Source organism: Vespula vulgaris, chromosome 1 (genome assembly GCF_905475345.1).
Source record: "Vespula vulgaris chromosome 1, iyVesVulg1.1, whole genome shotgun sequence".
Lineage (NCBI taxonomy): Eukaryota > Metazoa > Arthropoda > Insecta > Hymenoptera > Vespidae > Vespula > Vespula vulgaris.
Window position 1 is genome coordinate 12,029,897 of NC_066586.1, and position 20,292 is coordinate 12,050,188.

The 20,292-nt window shown below is 29.8% G+C and overlaps 2 protein-coding genes across 6 annotated transcripts; both read left to right on the forward strand.

Annotated features, from left to right (window-relative positions):
• Positions 1-175: 175 nt before the first annotated feature.
• On the forward strand, positions 176-11,972 carry LOC127061357 (ATP-citrate synthase). Of its 3 annotated transcripts, none has more exons than XM_050988085.1 (11): positions 176-397; positions 7,218-7,572; positions 7,685-7,878; positions 7,960-8,270; positions 8,407-8,725; positions 8,803-9,238; positions 9,337-9,662; positions 9,757-10,276; positions 10,367-10,672; positions 10,765-11,182; positions 11,261-11,972. In XM_050988085.1, the coding sequence occupies exons 2-11, from the start codon at positions 7,231-7,233 to the stop codon at positions 11,350-11,352; spliced, it is 3,264 nt and encodes a 1,087-aa protein (XP_050844042.1). In that variant the 5' UTR covers positions 176-397; positions 7,218-7,230; the 3' UTR covers positions 11,353-11,972. The 3 variants fall into 3 exon arrangements, with proteins under 3 accessions (XP_050844042.1, XP_050844053.1, XP_050844064.1); XM_050988096.1 differs by lacking the exon at positions 176-397 and adding an exon at positions 5,121-5,302; XM_050988107.1 differs by lacking the exon at positions 176-397 and adding an exon at positions 5,121-5,273.
• Positions 11,973-12,684: 712 nt separating this feature from the next.
• Positions 12,685-19,924, forward strand: LOC127073135 (splicing factor 3B subunit 3). 3 transcript variants are annotated; one of them, XM_050988051.1, is made up of 13 exons: positions 12,697-12,970; positions 13,326-13,806; positions 13,997-14,169; positions 14,256-14,752; positions 14,836-15,001; positions 15,220-15,388; positions 16,117-16,268; positions 16,561-16,716; positions 16,941-17,232; positions 17,313-17,979; positions 18,063-18,179; positions 18,395-18,773; positions 18,854-19,924. In XM_050988051.1, the coding sequence occupies exons 2-13, from the start codon at positions 13,410-13,412 to the stop codon at positions 19,340-19,342; spliced, it is 3,654 nt and encodes a 1,217-aa protein (XP_050844008.1). In that variant the 5' UTR covers positions 12,697-12,970; positions 13,326-13,409; the 3' UTR covers positions 19,343-19,924. The 3 variants fall into 3 exon arrangements, with proteins under 3 accessions (XP_050844018.1, XP_050844027.1, XP_050844008.1); XM_050988061.1 differs by lacking the exons at positions 16,561-16,716; positions 16,941-17,232; positions 17,313-17,979; ... (1 more) ...; positions 18,395-18,773; positions 18,854-19,924 and adding an exon at positions 15,876-15,937 and having other exon boundaries at positions 12,685-12,970; positions 16,117-16,265; XM_050988070.1 differs by lacking the exons at positions 16,561-16,716; positions 16,941-17,232; positions 17,313-17,979; ... (1 more) ...; positions 18,395-18,773; positions 18,854-19,924 and adding an exon at positions 15,889-15,937 and having other exon boundaries at positions 12,686-12,970; positions 16,117-16,265.
• The last annotated feature ends 368 nt before the right edge of the window (positions 19,925-20,292 follow it).

Consider the following 20,292-nt stretch of genomic DNA (forward strand, 5'->3'; position numbering starts at 1 on the left):
CATAACGATTTAAGTGTTACCAATCCAACTTGGAATATGTAAAAAACATTGATATATATTTTATATATGTAACAATATATAATAGAACATGCATATAGTAATATTCATGGAATTAATATCATCGTTATCGCAATGATTTTCATTAAAACTAAGCAAGGTTCAAGGTTATATATACACGAAATGGCGTGAAATTTACTTGAATGCCGGCGTTGTGGTAGCGTTGCTGTAGAGAGAGAAAGAAAGAAAGAAAGGAAGAGACAGTTTAAACTAATTTTTTTAGTAGCAAGTATTGGCAAGCATATTGAAGAAAGAACTTATTTTCTTGGTGTTTTTCGAATTGGAGAGTTCAGTTAAACATCTATTGTACATTTGTACTCGTCGATATTAATCGTATTAAGTAAGTAATCTTATTTAAGTCTGTTTCTGCTTTCCGTCAACGTTTCCTAACCTTTTTTATATGACTGATAAATCGGTTTGGGGCTATTGTACTATTAATCAAATTAATCAACGAACATTCATTGGTTCATCGTTGTTTATATCGTTCATATGTGTTTTGATCATACTGATGATTATCAAACTGATAATTTGACTATCATATGGTATTTTATCTACAGCATACGATACGTGTAAGTATAATTAACCTCTATCCATCGTACGGTATACTAGATGAAAGTTCAGTTATTTAATTCGTATATGTATATAAGCCGATGTATACATTGTTTGAGTTTCAATGATATTGATATAATTGATGAATAGTGAGAGAAATTGGAAGACTAAATAGGAAAGTTTTGTTTGAATAAAGTTTGACTATATCAAAGAAACATGGACATTTGATACGTGACATTGCTTGGTCAAGATGTTTGTAAATTATTTTACGTAAACTTTAATGAGTGATCGGAAGATATTTTACCTATGCTTATAGATCCTTTTTTACATATATAATTGATTATAATATAATCTTATATAAAAAATATAAAATACATGAAGTATTAATGTTCAATGTTGTGATAACATTGAAGTTATAGTTTATTAATGAAAATGATAGAGAAGTACTATTTATCGAATAAATAATGTTGTCAATTTTATATATTACATTTGTTTTCTTATAGCATTTAAATTGATTTATATTTATAGAACAAACTGGAAGAATAATTTTAATTAAAAGTTTACAATATAATTAATTAAAATAAAAATAAACAAATAATTAATTAGAAAGTTTAATATAATCAATTAAAATATAATATCTTTATATGTATTCTTTATGTGTATCTTTATTTTGTTATCTTTATATGTATTTTAATGAAATATTCTTTCTTTGAAACAATCTATAATCATAAATATAAAAATAAAAAACAAATTAATTAAGTAATTAGAATATTATTCTTTTTACGTTTTCTTCTTTCTTGTTTTTTCGAATGTATTTACGCTTCCATGATTCAGCAATTTCTTAATACATACATCTGTTTATGACTCTAAAACGATGTATATAGTTAGACGAATTTTGGCGGATCGTTTAAAATTGTGGAAAAGTAAACATGAATATTGTTATCTATCATGATATTGCAAATGCTAATCGTTTGCATAATTGTTTTACTTCGATGTTTCTAACTTCTTGAATTGTTAAAAATATAGAATAAAAGTCTTCTTTAAAAGAAGATTGTACTAACTTGTATTTTTCAAGCAAATAATGTTTATAAAAACCTTCGAAATATTACGAACTTAATATTTCATTATTTTATGTTGTTGATCAATCATTTTACATAATTTCTTTCCTTATTTCTTTCTAAATGTTTTTTCATGAAAATTAGAAACAAAATTTAATTTTCGGTGATAATAAAAAACTTTTTAGTCGACAATGTGATAATTTAGTATATATTTTACGAACAAAATGTTCTTTTCTTTGCTTTTTTGGTATTGTTCCATGAAAAACGGATTAATTACGTTATCTTCGATTTGAAATTTTGCATAATATTCGAAATCAATTGAATATACACTGACTACAGAAGGAATAGACGTGAAATAAATTTGGAAATATCTGACAATGAAAGAAAGATAAATTTTTATTATTATATACGATCTTTACGTAAAAATAAAAGCATAGAAAAGAAAAACGTATTTATGCATGGGTATGATATCTTATATTAAAAATAATTTATTTTATAATTACATAATACATTTTTATATTAATAAAGTAAATATATAAGTATGGAAAAAATAATGAGAAAAAGTAAACAAAAACGTCTTGACCTATCTAAGTACTCGACACCTTTATCATCGATATCTTCACGCTTATTACTTTAAGTAGATCAAGGTCTCGATCAAATAAATAGTTCAACTAGACAATGAGATTAATGCTTCAGTTAACAAGATATACCCACTTTCTTTCTTCCTAGTAAATTCGATATAAATTTTCACATAAGTGTCTTATATACATATCCTATCGTCATACGAATGAAGAGTTAAGTTTCTTCAATAACATAATCTACATATATTCATAAATATTTTTTGAAGATCGTCGAAACACTAGAAGAAATGGTATTGACGTATGTGCAAATGTATAATATGTCCATACGTCAAGCAATAAATTTGATAATAGTTGTGTACAATTTTTGAATATTCGAAATTTTTTAATTATATTTTCGCACCACACTAATGTTATAATCAAACCGTTTGATTAAGTAAGCAATTCTAAACGTTACTGTAATGTCGTTGGCAAAATTAACATTTTTGAAATTCAGCAAATTCTTTGATCATCGAAAAATTTCTCAGGGTTTTAAACATTCTCTCTCTCTCTCTCGCTGTGTGTGTGTGTGTGTGTGTGTAACAAGGGAAAATAAAATGCAATTTAAGAAATATAAAAAAATTAATAAAGTTCAGCTAATAGAATTAGATCTGTTAAAGTAGCAATAGATTAGATAATAGAAATTCTCTTCCTAGTTTCGATAATAATGATTAATTTAAATGTTTCTTATACTTGCATTTGAATTCACGAGATAGATAAAAAAATGAAAAAAAATGTTAACACACCCAAGAGTGACTTATCGTAAAATTATAAGATCTAACACGAGATTAAAAAATCGTATTCTTTTCTATATTAAAATCAATAGTTTCACAATATCTAGTCTATCTTTCAAATCATTTTTCTTCTCTAAGAAGTCCATTTTATTTTTCTCTTTCTATATTTCTTTCTTTTCTTTTCGAGTAGATAAAAATGTACATACGAAGAGTACAATCGTTCGAACTTGTTCCAATATTGTTGCATAAAAATTATTTATTCTCGCAATGAATCCAATCGAATAGATTTATTCTTATTTTTTCTCATACTATTTTACAATTACAAATGGAAGGATTTGATTTTTTTCCCTTCCTCTCTTTAAACAAGAATATTATCGAACTATGGAGCGATTTATCGATTACGCAAAGAAAATACGTAATCACAAATTGAAACTTCCTATTAAACTATCCCGCATTAATTAATATGGGATTAACACCCGTGACCTTATGTCTTATATACATTGTCTTTTCCTTCTCTTTCTATCTTTCTTTTTATCTTTTTCTCACCAACATCGTATAACATAGAATATTAAATCATGTTGATATTTCTTGGATTTTTTTTCTGATCACCGAAAAATTAAAGGATATCTCTACTGATCGGAAGTGTATTTGAGTATAAAAAAAAGGATTTCTCACGAGAAATCATGTTTATGATATCACGAGCGAGCACACATTTTTAGAGTGAAAGTTATTGACTGATGACCAACTGACCGAGTCTCATTAACCCTTTATAACGGTATATAATATTGAAATTACACGTTCATATATATCTATTTTTGAAATATTATTTTTTTCTTCGTTACAAAATTTTTTTTTAGTTCGTATCGAAAGGTTATGATTTGCTAAATATAAGTTATGCTGTAAATTTCACGTTATCTTTTTTTTCCTTTTTATCAAATAAAAAAGTCAAGTTGTAGAGGATTAAAAAGCCATTTGGTTCAAAATTCTAATGAGAATGAGTGATTACGATGGCACATTATGAGTTATAAAGTTTCAAGGTTTCTTTCTTTAAATTTGGACTCGACTATTCTGTTATACCGAACTATACTATTCTATTCTTAGAATAAATTCTCTTTCGCAAGAAATATTTAAACAAACGTATAAAATTGATAAATAATTAAAGGAAAAATGCAAGACTCACTTCCGATCTTGTGTGAAATACATTGTACTGTTTTATATATTGCCAGTATAACAACCATATTATACTTGTTTTACATCATTAATTTACGTAATTTACAGGTGCGATGCACAAAATGTATTCGAACGATATATGAATATAAACTAAATAATAGTTTCGCAGTGGTTTTGAAAAAAAGAAACGAATATAAGAGAAAATACAGGTTGAGCGACGTGATCGTAAGGTCGAGGTCGTTGCCATCCTCTTAGCTGTCGTTGCAAAAGAACGATAAGAGATTATGGTAGACGCATCATACGATGTCTTACGGTACTTATATCATAATAACTCGCGGACAAATTTTTGTCATTGCCGGTACTATCAAAAATGGATCTCTGACATATAAAGTTAAGCAATTTTCAATTGTAACTTTTAACAGTACAAAAAGATATGAGAAAAAATATCGAATCCATTATACGGTCACTTTGAAAGTTATCCATATAAACTTTTTTCAAATTTCACGTATGATTGTACGAAAAAATTATGAAACAAGTTGCTTATATCATCTCTGAATAATTTATATAGAGTCAAATTATCTTGTTACAAAAAATATGATGTTAATAAATGCGATGTTAATAGTCTCTTTCATAGTTATCAACAGATATTAACGACACATAGAAACTGTATATATAGAATATATATATATATATATATATATATATATATATATATATATATATATATACGTGAAAAAAATACCGTCGTATGTTCCACGTTTGACATGTTATCTATAGATATTTACATACATTCGTTTTGTACGAGAAGTAAATCATGAAAGAAGAAAAACCTAGAAAAAAATAGGATAATCTTTTTAAAAAAATGGAGCGTATATTTCGTAATATCGAAAATAACGCGTAAGTAAAGTGGCGCCGCACAAAAACCGCGTTCGGTTGAGTTAAAGCGCGACTCGCATTCAGTCGGTTATGAGCCACCAGCTAAGTTGGACGCGTTTTCATATTCTCTGCCGATGTAAGAAAAAATCTCAAGAAAAGAACACGGCGAAAGGAAAGAAATAATAGAGGACTAATAACGCTTCGATAGCAAGGTCGTAATATTTATAATATTGTTCTTTGGGTGAGTGTCGTTGCGAGTGTTCTTCGAGATATTTTTCATTTTATTTTATCTTTCTTCATTTCAATAACAGTACAACTCGTTCTTTTTATTTTTTATTATTTGTCCTTATTTTCATATTTTTATCGTCACGTGCTCATTTATTTCTTCTTTTAACGTTTACATCTAATGTCAAATGTGTACTATTAATAACGTAGTAACATGAGTTGGCTTTTTTTTCTTGATTATTCATACTTTAGACTTTCAACCGACTCTTTAAATATATTTTGTTCTTTTTTGTTTTTTTTTTCCCCTTTTTTTCCTTGTCACCTTTTTCTTAACGACAACTTCGTTAGCTTTCGCGAGTATACTGTTAATCCATACATCATTATTCTTATGTACTTATTAAACCTTTCATTTGTATGTATTGATGTGTATTTGTATGTATTTGTGAAATATTCGATGTAGCATCTACATATATTGTTGGAAACATTGAACTTAAGATATTCCACTTTAAAGATAAATATCAGCCTGCTCACGTAATACACGCCTCTATTTCCAATACATCTTTTGCATTATGGAAATATTCACTTGAATCGATCATTTCGTTTCCGTTTCATTCTAAAAAGAATATAATCAATGCTATAAAGTGTATATGTATGACGAAAACATGATATGTCAAATACATTGAAATCATTTCTTATTCTCTTTTTGCATAGTTTTAAACAATCAGCTAAGTAAATAATATTTAACATGAAAACAATGATTAAAAAATTTGTTATAAAAGTTAGATTCGTTTTTAAAGCAAGTTTTTATAGATAAAAAGTTACATAACGATACCGATTACTATATTGTGTTATTATTTTAACTTGTGATATTAATGGTCCAGTTGCTATAACCCTCAAAAAAAATCATAAGAAAGGACGATAAGTATGATAAGAGAGCGCAAATCCCGTCGTTTAATTAGATAAACAAGAGTAAAAAATTGATTATCCGAAATAATTTAGATAAACAAATTTTTGGATAATTGATAAATTGAAAATGTATCATAAGAAAATAGAAAAATTGTTTAATCTGTAATGTTATTATCTGACAAAAAAGAAAATTTTGATCAGTAAGACAACAATTAAAGTCCATACTTTTACTGAACGTTGAGAAAATCAACTGTAAAATTTTATATTAAGTATTAAAGAAAAACGATGTTAAATAATGTGGCATGAAGTTTTCTTGCGAAAATTAACGATACGTATGTATGTATATATGTTTGTATCTTAGGTCTATTTTTACATGATGCGTACCATGCAAAAAAAAATCGTGTATAAACAATTATATAAAAAGTGATATATAAAAACTAAAAAATTTGTATTAAATTAACGCAAATTATGCAAAAAGCTATTAAAGTATAGAAATGCATTTCTTAAAAACATGTTATTTATGAAAAGAAAAATTAATGTATTAAAAAAAAATGGAAAAAAACATCTCTTTTTAAAAATATACACATGATTTTCGTAATATTTCTTGCGGTTTAATTAATGAGCGTTTTTGCAACCTTGAAGAAGTAAGAAAGTATTAAGAAAACTATACAAAAATATTCATGTGTATATATATATACATTTTGCAAAAACATGTCGCTTAGTTTTAATATAATTTGAAACAAATATTATTTCTACAAAAAGGTATGAACACATAGTAAGTTTGAATTGTTTTGTTGGCCCGCACATGGGATTTTTATTCTGCAACGTGTTATTTCTGCTTTAGAAAGTCAAGAATTTTCTTCTCTATTTTTTTAAATCGACTTTCATCATTTTGAAAATGTCGATTCGTTTAATCTTTATCTAAACAAAAATAATATATTACTTACACAAGTTTGTAAAACCGATGAAAATATTTTTTATTAGTTCGCATATATAGTAAAATCAAAACTCTCTTTTATGTACAGAAATCAGTAAGACATGTCGGCAAAAGCAATTCGCGAAGCAACAGGAAAAGACCTCATAAATCGTAAGTTTCCTTCGGGTACGCAAGCTGTAAAATTACGTTTTGCGACCGTCACAGAGAAGACAAATTGGGCTGATCTCGTTGTTGATCATCCATGGTTAAAAACGGAGAAGTTGGTGGTAAAACCGGATCAGCTGATTAAACGCCGTGGAAAACTAGGTTTGATAAAAGTCAATGCTGATTTAAATACTGTGAAGAAATGGATCGACGAACGAATGAACAAGGAACAGCAAGTAGGAAAGGCACTGGGAAAGCTGAAGACGTTTATCATCGAGCCTTTTGTTTCTCATAAACCGGTGAGTTTCATATATCATCTCGAATTTTATACATCCTTTGATTGATTGATCAATCAAATCTGGATTTGAACTCTTCTTTAATATATGACATACTTGTGAATTAATGTCACAGGCAGAGGAATACTATGTGTGTATATATTCTCATCGGAAAGCCGATTCGATATTATTCCATCATGAAGGAGGTGTTGATATCGGGGACGTTGATTCTAAAGCTTTGAAACTAGATATTCCGGTGGACAGTGAATTACCAGATCGAGCCACGCTTATAAATGAATTACTAGTAAACGTGACGGATGAGAAACAAGAGTAAGTGTCTTCGATCGTAAATAAACAACAAACGAATAATTTATTTATAAAGTACGATAACATTTTGATTTTTTGTTTCAGAACGGTTGCAACTTTCATAGAAGCTCTCTATAAATTTTATGTTAATTTATATTTTACTTATTTAGAAATTAATCCATTAGTAGTAACAAATAATGGAATTTACATATTGGATCTCGCTGCGAAATTAGATACAGCCGCCGATTTTATATGCAAACCAGATTGGGGCGAGATCGACTATCCACCTCCTTTTGGACGGGATGCATATCCTGAAGAGGCGTACATAGCAGACTTGGATGCTAAATCGGGAGCTAGTCTGAAATTAACTATCTTAAACCCAAGTGGACGTATATGGACAATGGTTGCTGGCGGTGGTCAGTAAAAGCGTACAGCAGTGTCATTTAAGTGATTAATCCGGCTTATTCTAGCCAAATTGTGATTGTCAAGTCGTTCCCTTTTCTTATTCTTCTCATACATTGCTGAACTATACTGAGATTTCAAATCTTTTAGGGGCTTCTGTAATATATTCCGATACGATTTGTGACTTGGGTGCAGCCAATGAATTAGCAAATTACGGAGAATATTCCGGTGCGCCTACAGAACAACAAACATATGAATATGCTAAAACTATTTTGAGTCTAATGACAAAGGAAAAACGTCCAGAAGGGAAGGTGTTAATAATTGGTGGAGGAATTGCTAATTTTACGAATGTAGCTGCAACGTTTAAAGGAATCGTATCGGCACTTCAAGGATATCAGCCTAAACTCGTAGAACATAACATAAAAATATTCGTAAGAAGAGCAGGGCCTAATTATCAAGAAGGCCTAAGGTAGATACCAATCTGCTATATGATCGACTTCTAATCTTTTCGATCATTCGAACTTACTGAAAAAATTGTCTTTGTAGAATTATACGTGAAGTTGGAAGACGTTTGGGTATTCCAGTTCACGTATTTGGTCCAGAAACGCATATGACAGCTATATGCGCTATGGCTCTAGGGAAAAAACCGATTCCAGATCCAGAAGCTCAAGAATTTTCAACTGCAAATTTCTTGTTACCTTCTGGTCAAGATGTTGGACCTTCTGCTCCTTCGAAAAGTACTTCGTCTACACCTATCACGGAACAAACAAAATTAAAAGCAAGTGATACTGTAGACGGTTTAAAACCGAAACAATTATTTAATAATAAAACCAGAGCTATTATTTGGGGTATGCAAACCAGAGCCGTCCAAACTATGTTAGATTTCGACTTCGTTTGTCGAAGGTCAGAACCATCCGTAGCTGCTATGGTATATCCATTCACGGGAGACCATAAACAGAAGTTTTATTGGGGTCACAAAGAAGTAAGCTTTACGTGCTATTTTGTTAATTCTATTTTTTAATTATATAATGATTGTTATCTTTTCTAAATAATTTAAAAATATGTTTACTTTTTTGTCAGGTTCTCATACCCGTGTACAAACAAATGAAAGATGCGATGTCGAAACATAACGATGCAGACGTTATGATAACATTTGCCTCTTTAAGATCCGCATACGATAGTACAGTTGAAACGTTACAATTTCCGCAAATTAGAACAATCGCAATTATTGCCGAAGGTATACCTGAAAATATGACTAGGAAAATAATTTTTTTGGCACAACAGAAAAATGTAACGATTATCGGGCCGGCTACAGTCGGTGGTGTTAAACCTGGTTGTTTCAAAATTGGCAATACAGGCGGTATGACAGATAATATTCTTCATAGCAAATTGTACAGACCTGGAAGGTAATTTTAATTATTAATATCGTACAATGATATATTTATCGCGATATAATTAAAACAAATTATATATATATATATACATATATATTATTTTTAGTGTTGCCTATGTTTCTCGTTCCGGTGGTATGTCTAATGAATTGAACAATATAATTTCCAAAGCCTCCAACGGTGTTTTGGAAGGTGTTGCGATTGGAGGTGATCGATATCCAGGCACCACATTCATGGATCATATCATGCGTTATCAAAATAATCCTGATGCTAAACTCATTGTACTTCTCGGTGAAGTTGGTGGCATAGAAGAATACGAAGTGTGCCAGGCAATTAAATCAAAGAAAATTACAAAACCCTTGATCGCTTGGTGTATTGGCACTTGTGCAAGTATGTTTACTTCTGAAGTACAATTCGGTCATGCCGGTTCCATTGCCAACAGTAATGTGGAAACAGCATCGGCCAAAAATGCAGCTTTGAAAGCAGCTGGTGCCTATGTTCCTGATAGTTTTGATAATCTTGGTGATCTCATCCAGACCGTTTATCAAGAACTCGTAAAGGATGGAACGATCGTTCCAGCACCGGAGGTTCCACCACCAACAGTACCTATGGATTACAATTGGGCCAGAGTAAAAAAACTCCTTCTTTTTATTTTGCAATGAAAAATTAAGAAATATTTGTTATTTGTCTTTTTCATCGAATTTTTTTTATTAATGTAGGAACTTGGTTTAATACGAAAACCAGCGTCATTTATGACATCCATATGCGATGAACGTGGTCAAGAACTTCTATATGCTGGTATGCCCGTCACAGAAGTTCTGAAACAGAACGTAGGAATCGGTGGGGTTGTTTCTCTTTTGTGGTTCCAACGTTGCTTACCCGCTACTTATTGTAAATTTCTTGAAATGTCACTCATGTTAACTGCGGATCATGGACCAGCAGTTTCAGGTGCTCATAATACTATTGTATGTGCCAGAGCAGGCAAAGATTTAGTTAGTTCTCTTGTTTCTGGACTCCTCACTATAGTAAGTAATAATAATAATAATTAACAATAAAAAAATATAAATGTTCTAAAAGCATAGTTATCCCTTATAATAAATTTTATGAAATACAATAGGGTGATCGTTTTGGTGGAGCTCTGGATGGAGCTGCACGTATGTTCTCTGAAGCCTATGATGCTGGTTTGCATCCTCAAGAATTTGTAAATAATACTCGTAAAAAAGGCAAACTCATAATGGGTATTGGACACCGTATAAAATCTATAAATAATCCAGACATGCGCGTGAAGCTTATAAAAGAATTTGTTTTGGAGAATTTCCCAGCTAAACCATTAGTGGAATATGCATTGGAAGTTGAAAAAATAACTACTAGTAAAAAGCCTAATCTAATTCTTAATGTGGATGGTATCATAGCATGCGCATTTGTTGATATGTTAAGAAATAGTGGAAGTTTTACGAGAGAAGAAGCGGAAGAATATATAGAAATTGGAGCTATAAACAGTCTTTTTGTACTTGGCAGAAGTATAGGTTTTATAGGTAATGTTAATGATCCTTTATTACGACATTAAGCGTAATACGTGATACGAGGATTAATTAATTACATGATAATTTTAGGTCATTACATGGATCAGAAGAGGTTGAAACAAGGTCTTTATCGCCATCCATGGGACGATATTTCTTACGTATTACCAGAGCAATATAATTGAATTATTTCATCGCGTGATCAATCATCATAAGAAGAAAACAATGAGTCATCAATGCTTGTAACAACAATTGTGCTCTTTATAATTATTTTGTTGCTATAAGAGCACTGATCCTTGGAATCAATATCACATTCATTTAGATAAAAAGTTACTGTCTAGTGACATAAAAAATACTCTGCAACAGCAGTATGTTATGTCTTAATGAGAATAGAAAGCTTAGAGATCTTGATGAGCTAATACGAATATATTTAAGGTTGTATAAGAACGTTATAAAGTAAAAGTTGATAGTTATCTGTTGCATTTACAATGTTTTATATATTTTAAAAATTCATAAAACATTCCATAATTTGCATTTTCGATTCTAATTAAAAACATATGTATACATTTTGTGACATATAGTAGTTTCTTTGAGCATGTTAATTCATCTTCCTGAAACTGCACAAAATGCCTTCTTTAATTCAGTGAATATATGCATCAGTCTATTCATTCTTCATTGTAATAATGTCTTTTGTTAGGAAGGTACTAACTTGTATACATTATATGTACAATTATATGCACAAGATAACAAAGGGTCTTTCGCATTTTATGTATGGAAAAGATAGTAAATATGTGTATAATATTTATGTATGTCTTATTCTTTAAGTTTTTAATACCACAAATCCCTGTTAGAAATTATTATGTTAATAGATACTACAAAAGTGATTGTTATATGATATATTCTAATATGCCTCAAAAAATTAACACTGTAGAAAGTTTGAAAGATTAATAAAAATAAAAGAAGAAATTAAATTATCTTATAATTTGATCTATAGTCATAAAAGTATCCATATAATGAAATAAGAAAGAATTATTTGCACTTATTTTATTACATTGTTATATATGAAACATCCTTTTTCTCATATTATATTTATATTATAAAATCGAATATTTCATATGTAATGACCTAATATAAAGAAACTAGATTATAATGTTGATTGTGGATAAAAATAATAATTTTGCATTGTCTTGAAAATGAATTTGAAGGTTAATAATTATTATAATGATTATCCTAAGATTGTTACTATATATCATAAGTAAATAATTATATTACAATTATATTATAATAATTATAAATATTATATATTATAAATAATTTATAAGATATAAATAATAATTCACAATATATATACACAAATTTTATAAGAAAATCTAGCGCCATCTACTACTTTTGTGATAATAGGCATGTACTAATAGATACGTTGTGACAAAATCTACCAATCACAGTACTACTACGTAAGCTTTTGTTAGAAAATTCTATAAAAAATAATAGTTTCACATATAAATAGAGATATATTAATATTTATAACTTGTGTGTAAATTTGGTAAATTTTGAAGAAATCATGATTACTATGCTAAACAATACTTTAATTAGTATTAGAAGTGCTTGAAATAAGTAATCATAATTTTTATCAACTAGAGGGCACTACGAAGAAAAGCGTCTGATGCTACATCGAGTCCAAAAATCATTCGCATAACTCTATTTCCGTTACAACTTACGAAGAAGCGGTATGGTATTGAACATTTAAGATAAAAAAGATCTCGAAGCATCGACAAATGCCTCCAGTATATTTTTGTATAAAAGGTAAAATATTATTATTTATGTACTATTGTACATATATGCTATTTTATTTACGTATATATTTAGAAGTAATTTCAAAGATAAAGATTAAATTAGTATAAACGTAATGTTAATTAAATGAAATAATATTCTAAGTAAGATATATACAATATATTTTTACAACTTTTATAGTAAATTTTACTGCAATAAATTTTTTAGTAGTAAAAAGTCAACAATATTGATTTTTTTTTTTTTTTTTTTTTTTATTTCAAAAATCGAGAAATAAATGTACAAGTTACAACATTATTTTATATATTTATGTATATATTATATAATATGATTACTGCTATAATATCTTGTATCGTACGTAATGTTTCAGAATGGGAAGTTGGTATGGTTCTTTGTAAATATAAGAAAATTTGAATCTGTTGAATATATATCTTGATAGAAACCAACCAGAACGATGTTTCTTTATAACTTAACGTTACAACGTGCCACCGGCATTACACATGCTGTGCACGGAAACTTTTCTGGAAGCAAAATGCAGGAAATTCTTGTTTCACGTGGAAAATCTTTAGAACTTTTAAGACCAGATCCTAATACTGGAAAAGTTCATACATTACTAACTGTTGAAGTTTTTGGGATTATAAGATCATTAATGGCCTTTAGGCTTACAGGCGGAACAAAAGATTATATAGTCATAGGTTCTGATTCAGGACGCATTGTGATTTTAGAATATATTCCTGCCAAAAATATTTTTGAGAAAGTACATCAAGAAACATTTGGTAAAAGTGGTTGTAGACGAATTGTTCCTGGACAGTATCTAGCAATAGATCCAAAAGGCAGAGCTGTCATGATAGGTATACAATATAGAGATTCATAAATTAAATCATTATATGTGTATCATGTTATAATCAAATGATTACTTCTTTAATCCGTGTTTCAACTGAATGATATTGATTACAAATATTTTTAATGATGGCGCTTTAAATAAAAATTTTAAATGAAAAATTAAATATTAGGAAAAATAATATACAATTAATTTTGTAGGTGCCATTGAAAAACAAAAGCTTGTGTATATTTTGAACAGAGATCCTGAAGCTCGTCTCACTATTTCTTCTCCTTTAGAAGCACATAAAAGTAATACCTTGGTATACCATACAGTTGGTGTGGATGTAGGTTTTGAAAACCCCATGTTCGCTTGTTTAGAAATTGATTACGAGGTACATATATGTATTATTTTAAAGATAACTCAGTAACAATGGCCATATAAGTTCTATAGTTTTACTACATAATCTTTTATTTATAGGAAGCAGACAGTGATCCTACAGGAGATGCAGCTGTTAAAACACAACAAACACTAACTTTATATGAACTTGATCTTGGTTTGAATCATGTTGTTCGTAAATATAGCGAACCATTGGAAGAACATGCTAATTTTTTAGTGTCTGTACCTGGTGGTAATGATGGTCCCAGTGGTGTGCTTATTTGTTCCGAGAATTATTTAACTTATAAGAATTTAGGTGATCAGCATGATATTCGTTGTCCCATACCAAGAAGAAGAAATGATCTTGATGATCCAGAAAGAGGCATGATATTTGTATGTTCTGCAACGCACAAAACAAAAAGTATGTTCTTCTTTTTGGCACAAACTGAACAAGGAGATATATTCAAAATTACTTTGGAAACTGATGAAGATATGGTTACTGAAATAAAATTGAAATATTTTGATACTGTACCTGTAGCAACAAGTATGTGTGTATTAAAAACAGGATTCTTATTTGTTGCATCTGAATTTGGAAATCAGTAAGTAGTAACTTGTTAGGTTTAAATATTTTTAACTAATGTTTGTAGTAAATACTATAATAGGGAATTTAATTCTTTTTTAGTTACCTTTATCAAATTGCTCATCTTGGAGATGATGACGATGAACCAGAATTTAGTTCAGCAATGCCTTTAGAAGAAGGAGACACATTTTTCTTCGCACCTAGACCTCTTCGCAATCTAGTATTAGTAGATGAAATGGACAGTTTATCACCAATTATGGCTTGTCAGGTTAATAAATAATTTTTTATATTTTTTATATACGCACCATTAAGTAGAGGAGTGACATAACAGTTGTCTCTTCTCTGTGGAATGATGCAAAATAAAAGTTATTCTTAGTCGCCTTTAATTTGTATTTGCAAATTGAAGTGAAACCTAGGAATTACATATATTCGTTAATATAACTATTTGAATGGTCTGATAAATTGTATATCATTTTTATTTCTCAGGTTGCTGATTTAGCAAACGAAGACACTCCACAATTGTACATTTCATGTGGCAGAGGACCGCGATCTACTTTTCGTGTATTGCGTCATGGTTTAGAAGTATCAGAAATGGCAGTCAGTGAACTTCCTGGCAACCCAAATGCAGTGTGGACTGTTAAAAGAAGAGTTGATGGTCAGTCTATGAATACATTGATTTACGATTTCTTTGCATGTTACTATTTATTGCTTATGTATCAATGATAGGTTTTATGATTATATTTTCACTTTTCAAATATAGACGCACTTTATTTTCTTTATTAACTTTTTCAGTTATGATCTCTTCATTTATGAAGTATAATCTTTTAAATTTATAATTACGTTAATAATTTTATTAAGATTAAGATTAAGTGAAAATTTTATATTTATTCTTTTATTTTTATATGTATTTTTTATAATATAAAATAAATGTATATATGTCATAACTGGAATAGTTATAGAAATATTGATCATTTTATGTAGAATCATGAGAAATAAATAATTTCTTTGAACGAAAAAAGGACAGATACATCAACGTTAGTATTACGAATTTGATAATGTAAATAAAAGTAACTAAGAAAAAAAAACTTAAGTAAACGATATTAATAAACCTGGTGTCTTGATACACTCTTATCAAACACCAGTTCTCTCTTACAGGCTGCCTGCACGCTAATGGTTGAGCCACAGAACACAGAATGAGCAAAAGGTAAGGACTTCGAAACTGGCACGGATGAGAGTTGATTTGCTCCAATAGCCCATCCACTCTTTGTGTGCCAAAAAGAAGAGCGTGCACAACCACGATTGAAGACATTAATCGCTTCAATATTCATTCAGTAACATAATTTTATTTCATAATCTAGATTATCTTTTTGATTTTGATTGCAGAGGAATATGATGCATACATCATAGTGTCCTTCGTGAATGCTACTCTTGTGCTTAGTATTGGAGAAACTGTTGAAGAAGTGACTGATTCAGGCTTTCTTGGCACTACACCTACGCTCAGTTGTTCAGCTTTGGGAGAAGATGCTTTGGTACAGGTAAGTACTTTTGATATTAGTGTAAATAATAATATTTTTTAACTGCACTACGGTATCTCCGGCACCTGGTTTACCACGTACCGGTCGTCATTTTCTAGTGCGAGAATAGAATTAGGACTGACGGCATTGTTGGAACACTCAGAAAATTACTGAATGTTCTTGGTATTATATGTCCAACAAAAATATAAATGTTTAAAAAAATGATAGATTCATATATTTTACACATTTATAAAAAGAATATCATTTTCGTATTCTGTATATATTCTAAACGATAGTTCTGTATTTCTTGCAGGTATATCCGGATGGTATTCGTCATATCAGAGCCGATAAGCGTGTGAATGAATGGAAAGCACCGGGTAAGAAAACAATTGTGAAGTGTGCAGTGAATCAACGTCAAGTGGTAATAGCCCTTACTGGTGGAGAATTGGTCTACTTTGAAATGGATCCTGTATGTATATTATTAATTCTAGTATGAAATATATTCATATAAACGCACAAATTGTTCTCTTTGAATGGTCTTAAATATGTCAGAGATGTAGATTGTGCGAAAAATATATCACTTTTCTATTCAACACCATTATCGTATATTTGTATTCGATATGGCTTTCGAAAAGTGGACATTTTTAATTTACATAAAAGTGTAAACGTTAATTGCAATTTATCAATTTGCAGACTGGTCAATTGAATGAATATACAGAAAGAAAGAAGATGCCATCGGAAGTAATGTGCATGGCGCTCGGAAATGTAGCCGTTGGAGAACAACGTTCATGGTTTTTAGCTGTTGGTCTTCAAGACAACACTGTGAGAATTATTTCGTTGGATCCATCAGATTGCTTAGCACCTAGAAGTATGCAAGCTCTACCTGCAGCAGCTGAAAGTTTATGTATCGTAGAAATGGGTGTCAAAGACACTGATAATTCCGAGGATGCGACACCACAACAATTCAGCCTTTATTTAAATATAGGTAAAATTATTTTTCTAAAAAATACGATTTTATAAGTAATTTTAATAATACAGAATTATAACATTAATATTATTGCATAGGTTTGCAAAATGGTGTTTTATTAAGGACCGTATTAGATCCTATTTCTGGAGATCTTGCAGATACACGTACTCGATATTTAGGATCTCGACCTGTGAAACTATTTAGAATAAAAATGCAGGGTAATCAAGCAGTACTGGCTATGAGCAGCAGGTCATGGCTTAGTTATTATTACCAAAATCGTTTCCATTTGACACCCTTATCATACGAAAGTTTAGAATTTGCCTCTGGCTTTAGTTCTGAACAATGTCCAGAGGGTATCGTTGCTATATCAACAAATACACTTCGAATTTTGGCTCTAGAAAAATTGGGAGCAGTTTTCAATCAAGTCAGTTTCCCATTGGAATATACTCCAAGGAAATTTGCTATTCATACAAATTCTGCGCATATAGTAATCATAGAGACTGAGCATAATGCGTATACAGAAGAAACCAAACAGCAAAGAAGGTTACAAATGGCAGAAGAAATGCAAGAAGCGGCAGGTGCCGAAGAAGCTGCAGTTGCCAGAGAATTGGCAGAAGCATTTCTGTCGGAAGAACCTAACGAAACTGTTTTTGGTGCACCAAGAGCAGGGCCTGGTCTTTGGGCATCGCTAGTAAGAATCATAGCACCTACAACTGGACATACATTCGAAGTACACAGATTAGAACAAAATCTAGCCGCATTATGGTAACTTACATTCATAAAACTATAAATTTATTATTAAATACAAAAGAACAGAGTTTTATATATGTGACTATTTTTTGTTACAGTTTAGGTTTGGTTAAATTTAGTAATCAAGGCGATCAATTATTCCTCATAGTCGGGGTTGCAAAAGAATTTCAACTTAATCCTAGAGTCAGTAATGGAGGCTTCCTTTATACTTACAAGTTAGTACAATCTCTTTTCAATATTTCATTTTGTATGTATATACCATATATACATATAATAATAATAATAATATATATATATATACACATGATGATAAGTACAAAAACTGTATTTTTTGATGATATTCCTGCAGTGCTGATACACAAGTATACATTTTTTTTATACTATTCTATATTCTAACGCATTTCTGAAAATTATATTTTCTTTTCTTCAGAGTAAATACGGAATGTACGAGCGTCGAGTTATTACACAAGACTGTCTTGGATGAAGTTCCGTTAGCAATTTGTCCATATCAAGGACGAGTACTGGTTGGTGTTGGCAGAATGTTACGCCTTTATGATATGGGTAAAAAAAAATTATTACGCAAGTGTGAAAACAAACACATTCCAAATGCTGTTGTTTCTATCAACGCTGTCGGACAACGCATATATGTCAGTGACGTACAAGAATCAGTTTATGCTGTTAGATATAAACGCCAAGAAAATCAACTAATCGTTTTCGCTGATGATACGCATCCTAGATGGATCACGGCAACTTGTGTATTAGATTACGATACCGTAGCTACAGCTGATAAGTTTGGAAACATTGCAGTGGTAAGTTACAATTGTAAAGTCAATGTAAACATCGTTATTATAATGTAAACATTATAACAAATACGTTACTTTTTTCATAGATACGACTTGCTAGTGGTATTAACGATGATGTAGACGAAGATCCGACTGGTAATAAAGCACTTTGGGATAGAGGTTTATTAAATGGCGCTAGTCAAAAAGCTGATACTGTCGCATGTTTCCATGTTGGTGAAACTGTTATGTCTTTGCAAAAAGCTACTCTTATCCCTGGTGGTTCTGAAAGTTTAGTTTACACGACATTGAATGGCACGGTAGGAGTACTTGTACCTTTTACCAGTCATGAGGATCATGATTTCTTTCAACATCTCGAGATGCATATGCGTTCGGAACATCCACCACTTTGTGGAAGAGATCACCTTTCTTTCAGATCATATTATTATCCTGTGAAAAACGTTATAGACGGCGATCTTTGTGAACAATTCAACTCGATCGAACCTTCCAAACAAAAAAGTATTGCAAGTGATCTTGAAAGAACACCGTCTGAGGTGTCGAAAAAATTAGAAGACATACGTACACGTTACGCTTTCTAGAATAGGTATTTTATAATATTCGTACGTATATTCATCTCTATCTTGGTTGTTCACAAGTAATCATTGGAACATGTAAGTTAATACATTTTTATTTTCGAGCTGCATTGACACGTATAGTCCTACTTATAATAGTTTTAATTTATATCCACATTGAAATCACATTATGACTATAGAATTATATCGAATATATTAATGCATTAATTCTTAATAAGTAGTAGTGTAAAATTATAATTTATAGTTCACTAAGTTATATCTTGCGTGTTTTGAAATTGTACAAATAGTATACGATATAACAAAAAAAAAAAAAAAAAAGATCGAGAATTAGATTTTCGTTCGTGTTATATAACAAAATTATTGCTTTCTCTGGTTTTCTAGTAAAAAAATATTTAATAATAAATTGAATTGATAATTTCAATGTATCTGAAACCAGTATAGATACTTTAACTTAACATTAAGTCGTTGCCTTTATAGATCAAATAAAAAAAATCAATAAACTTTATTACGTACGCAAGTTTGAAAACTTCATAAAATTAATTAATGTGAATTAATAAAACAAAATTATTTATCTTTATTGTAAGTAAAGTGAGTGTAGCAGTATTATACTAATTTTTTTTTTATATAATACAGACATCTAAATTTGTATTGATTGTGAAATATGTAATATTTTTTTTTTCTTTTTAATTTTCATTTATATTATATATATTGTCATATTATGAAAATAGTTGTGACGGTATATGTTTGTTATTTCAAGTTTAATATTCTCTGTACATGTTTATAGATAATCATCATTCTCTTTGTGAATTTAAGATAATAGATAATCTTTAATGTTGATTATGTATACTAATAATAATGTGGTCATTATAAAAGTTTTGGTAATATAAAAAAATACTTCGTATAATATTATAATTTTTAAAATTTTGGGTGTAGTTATATCTAATAAAATATTGCAA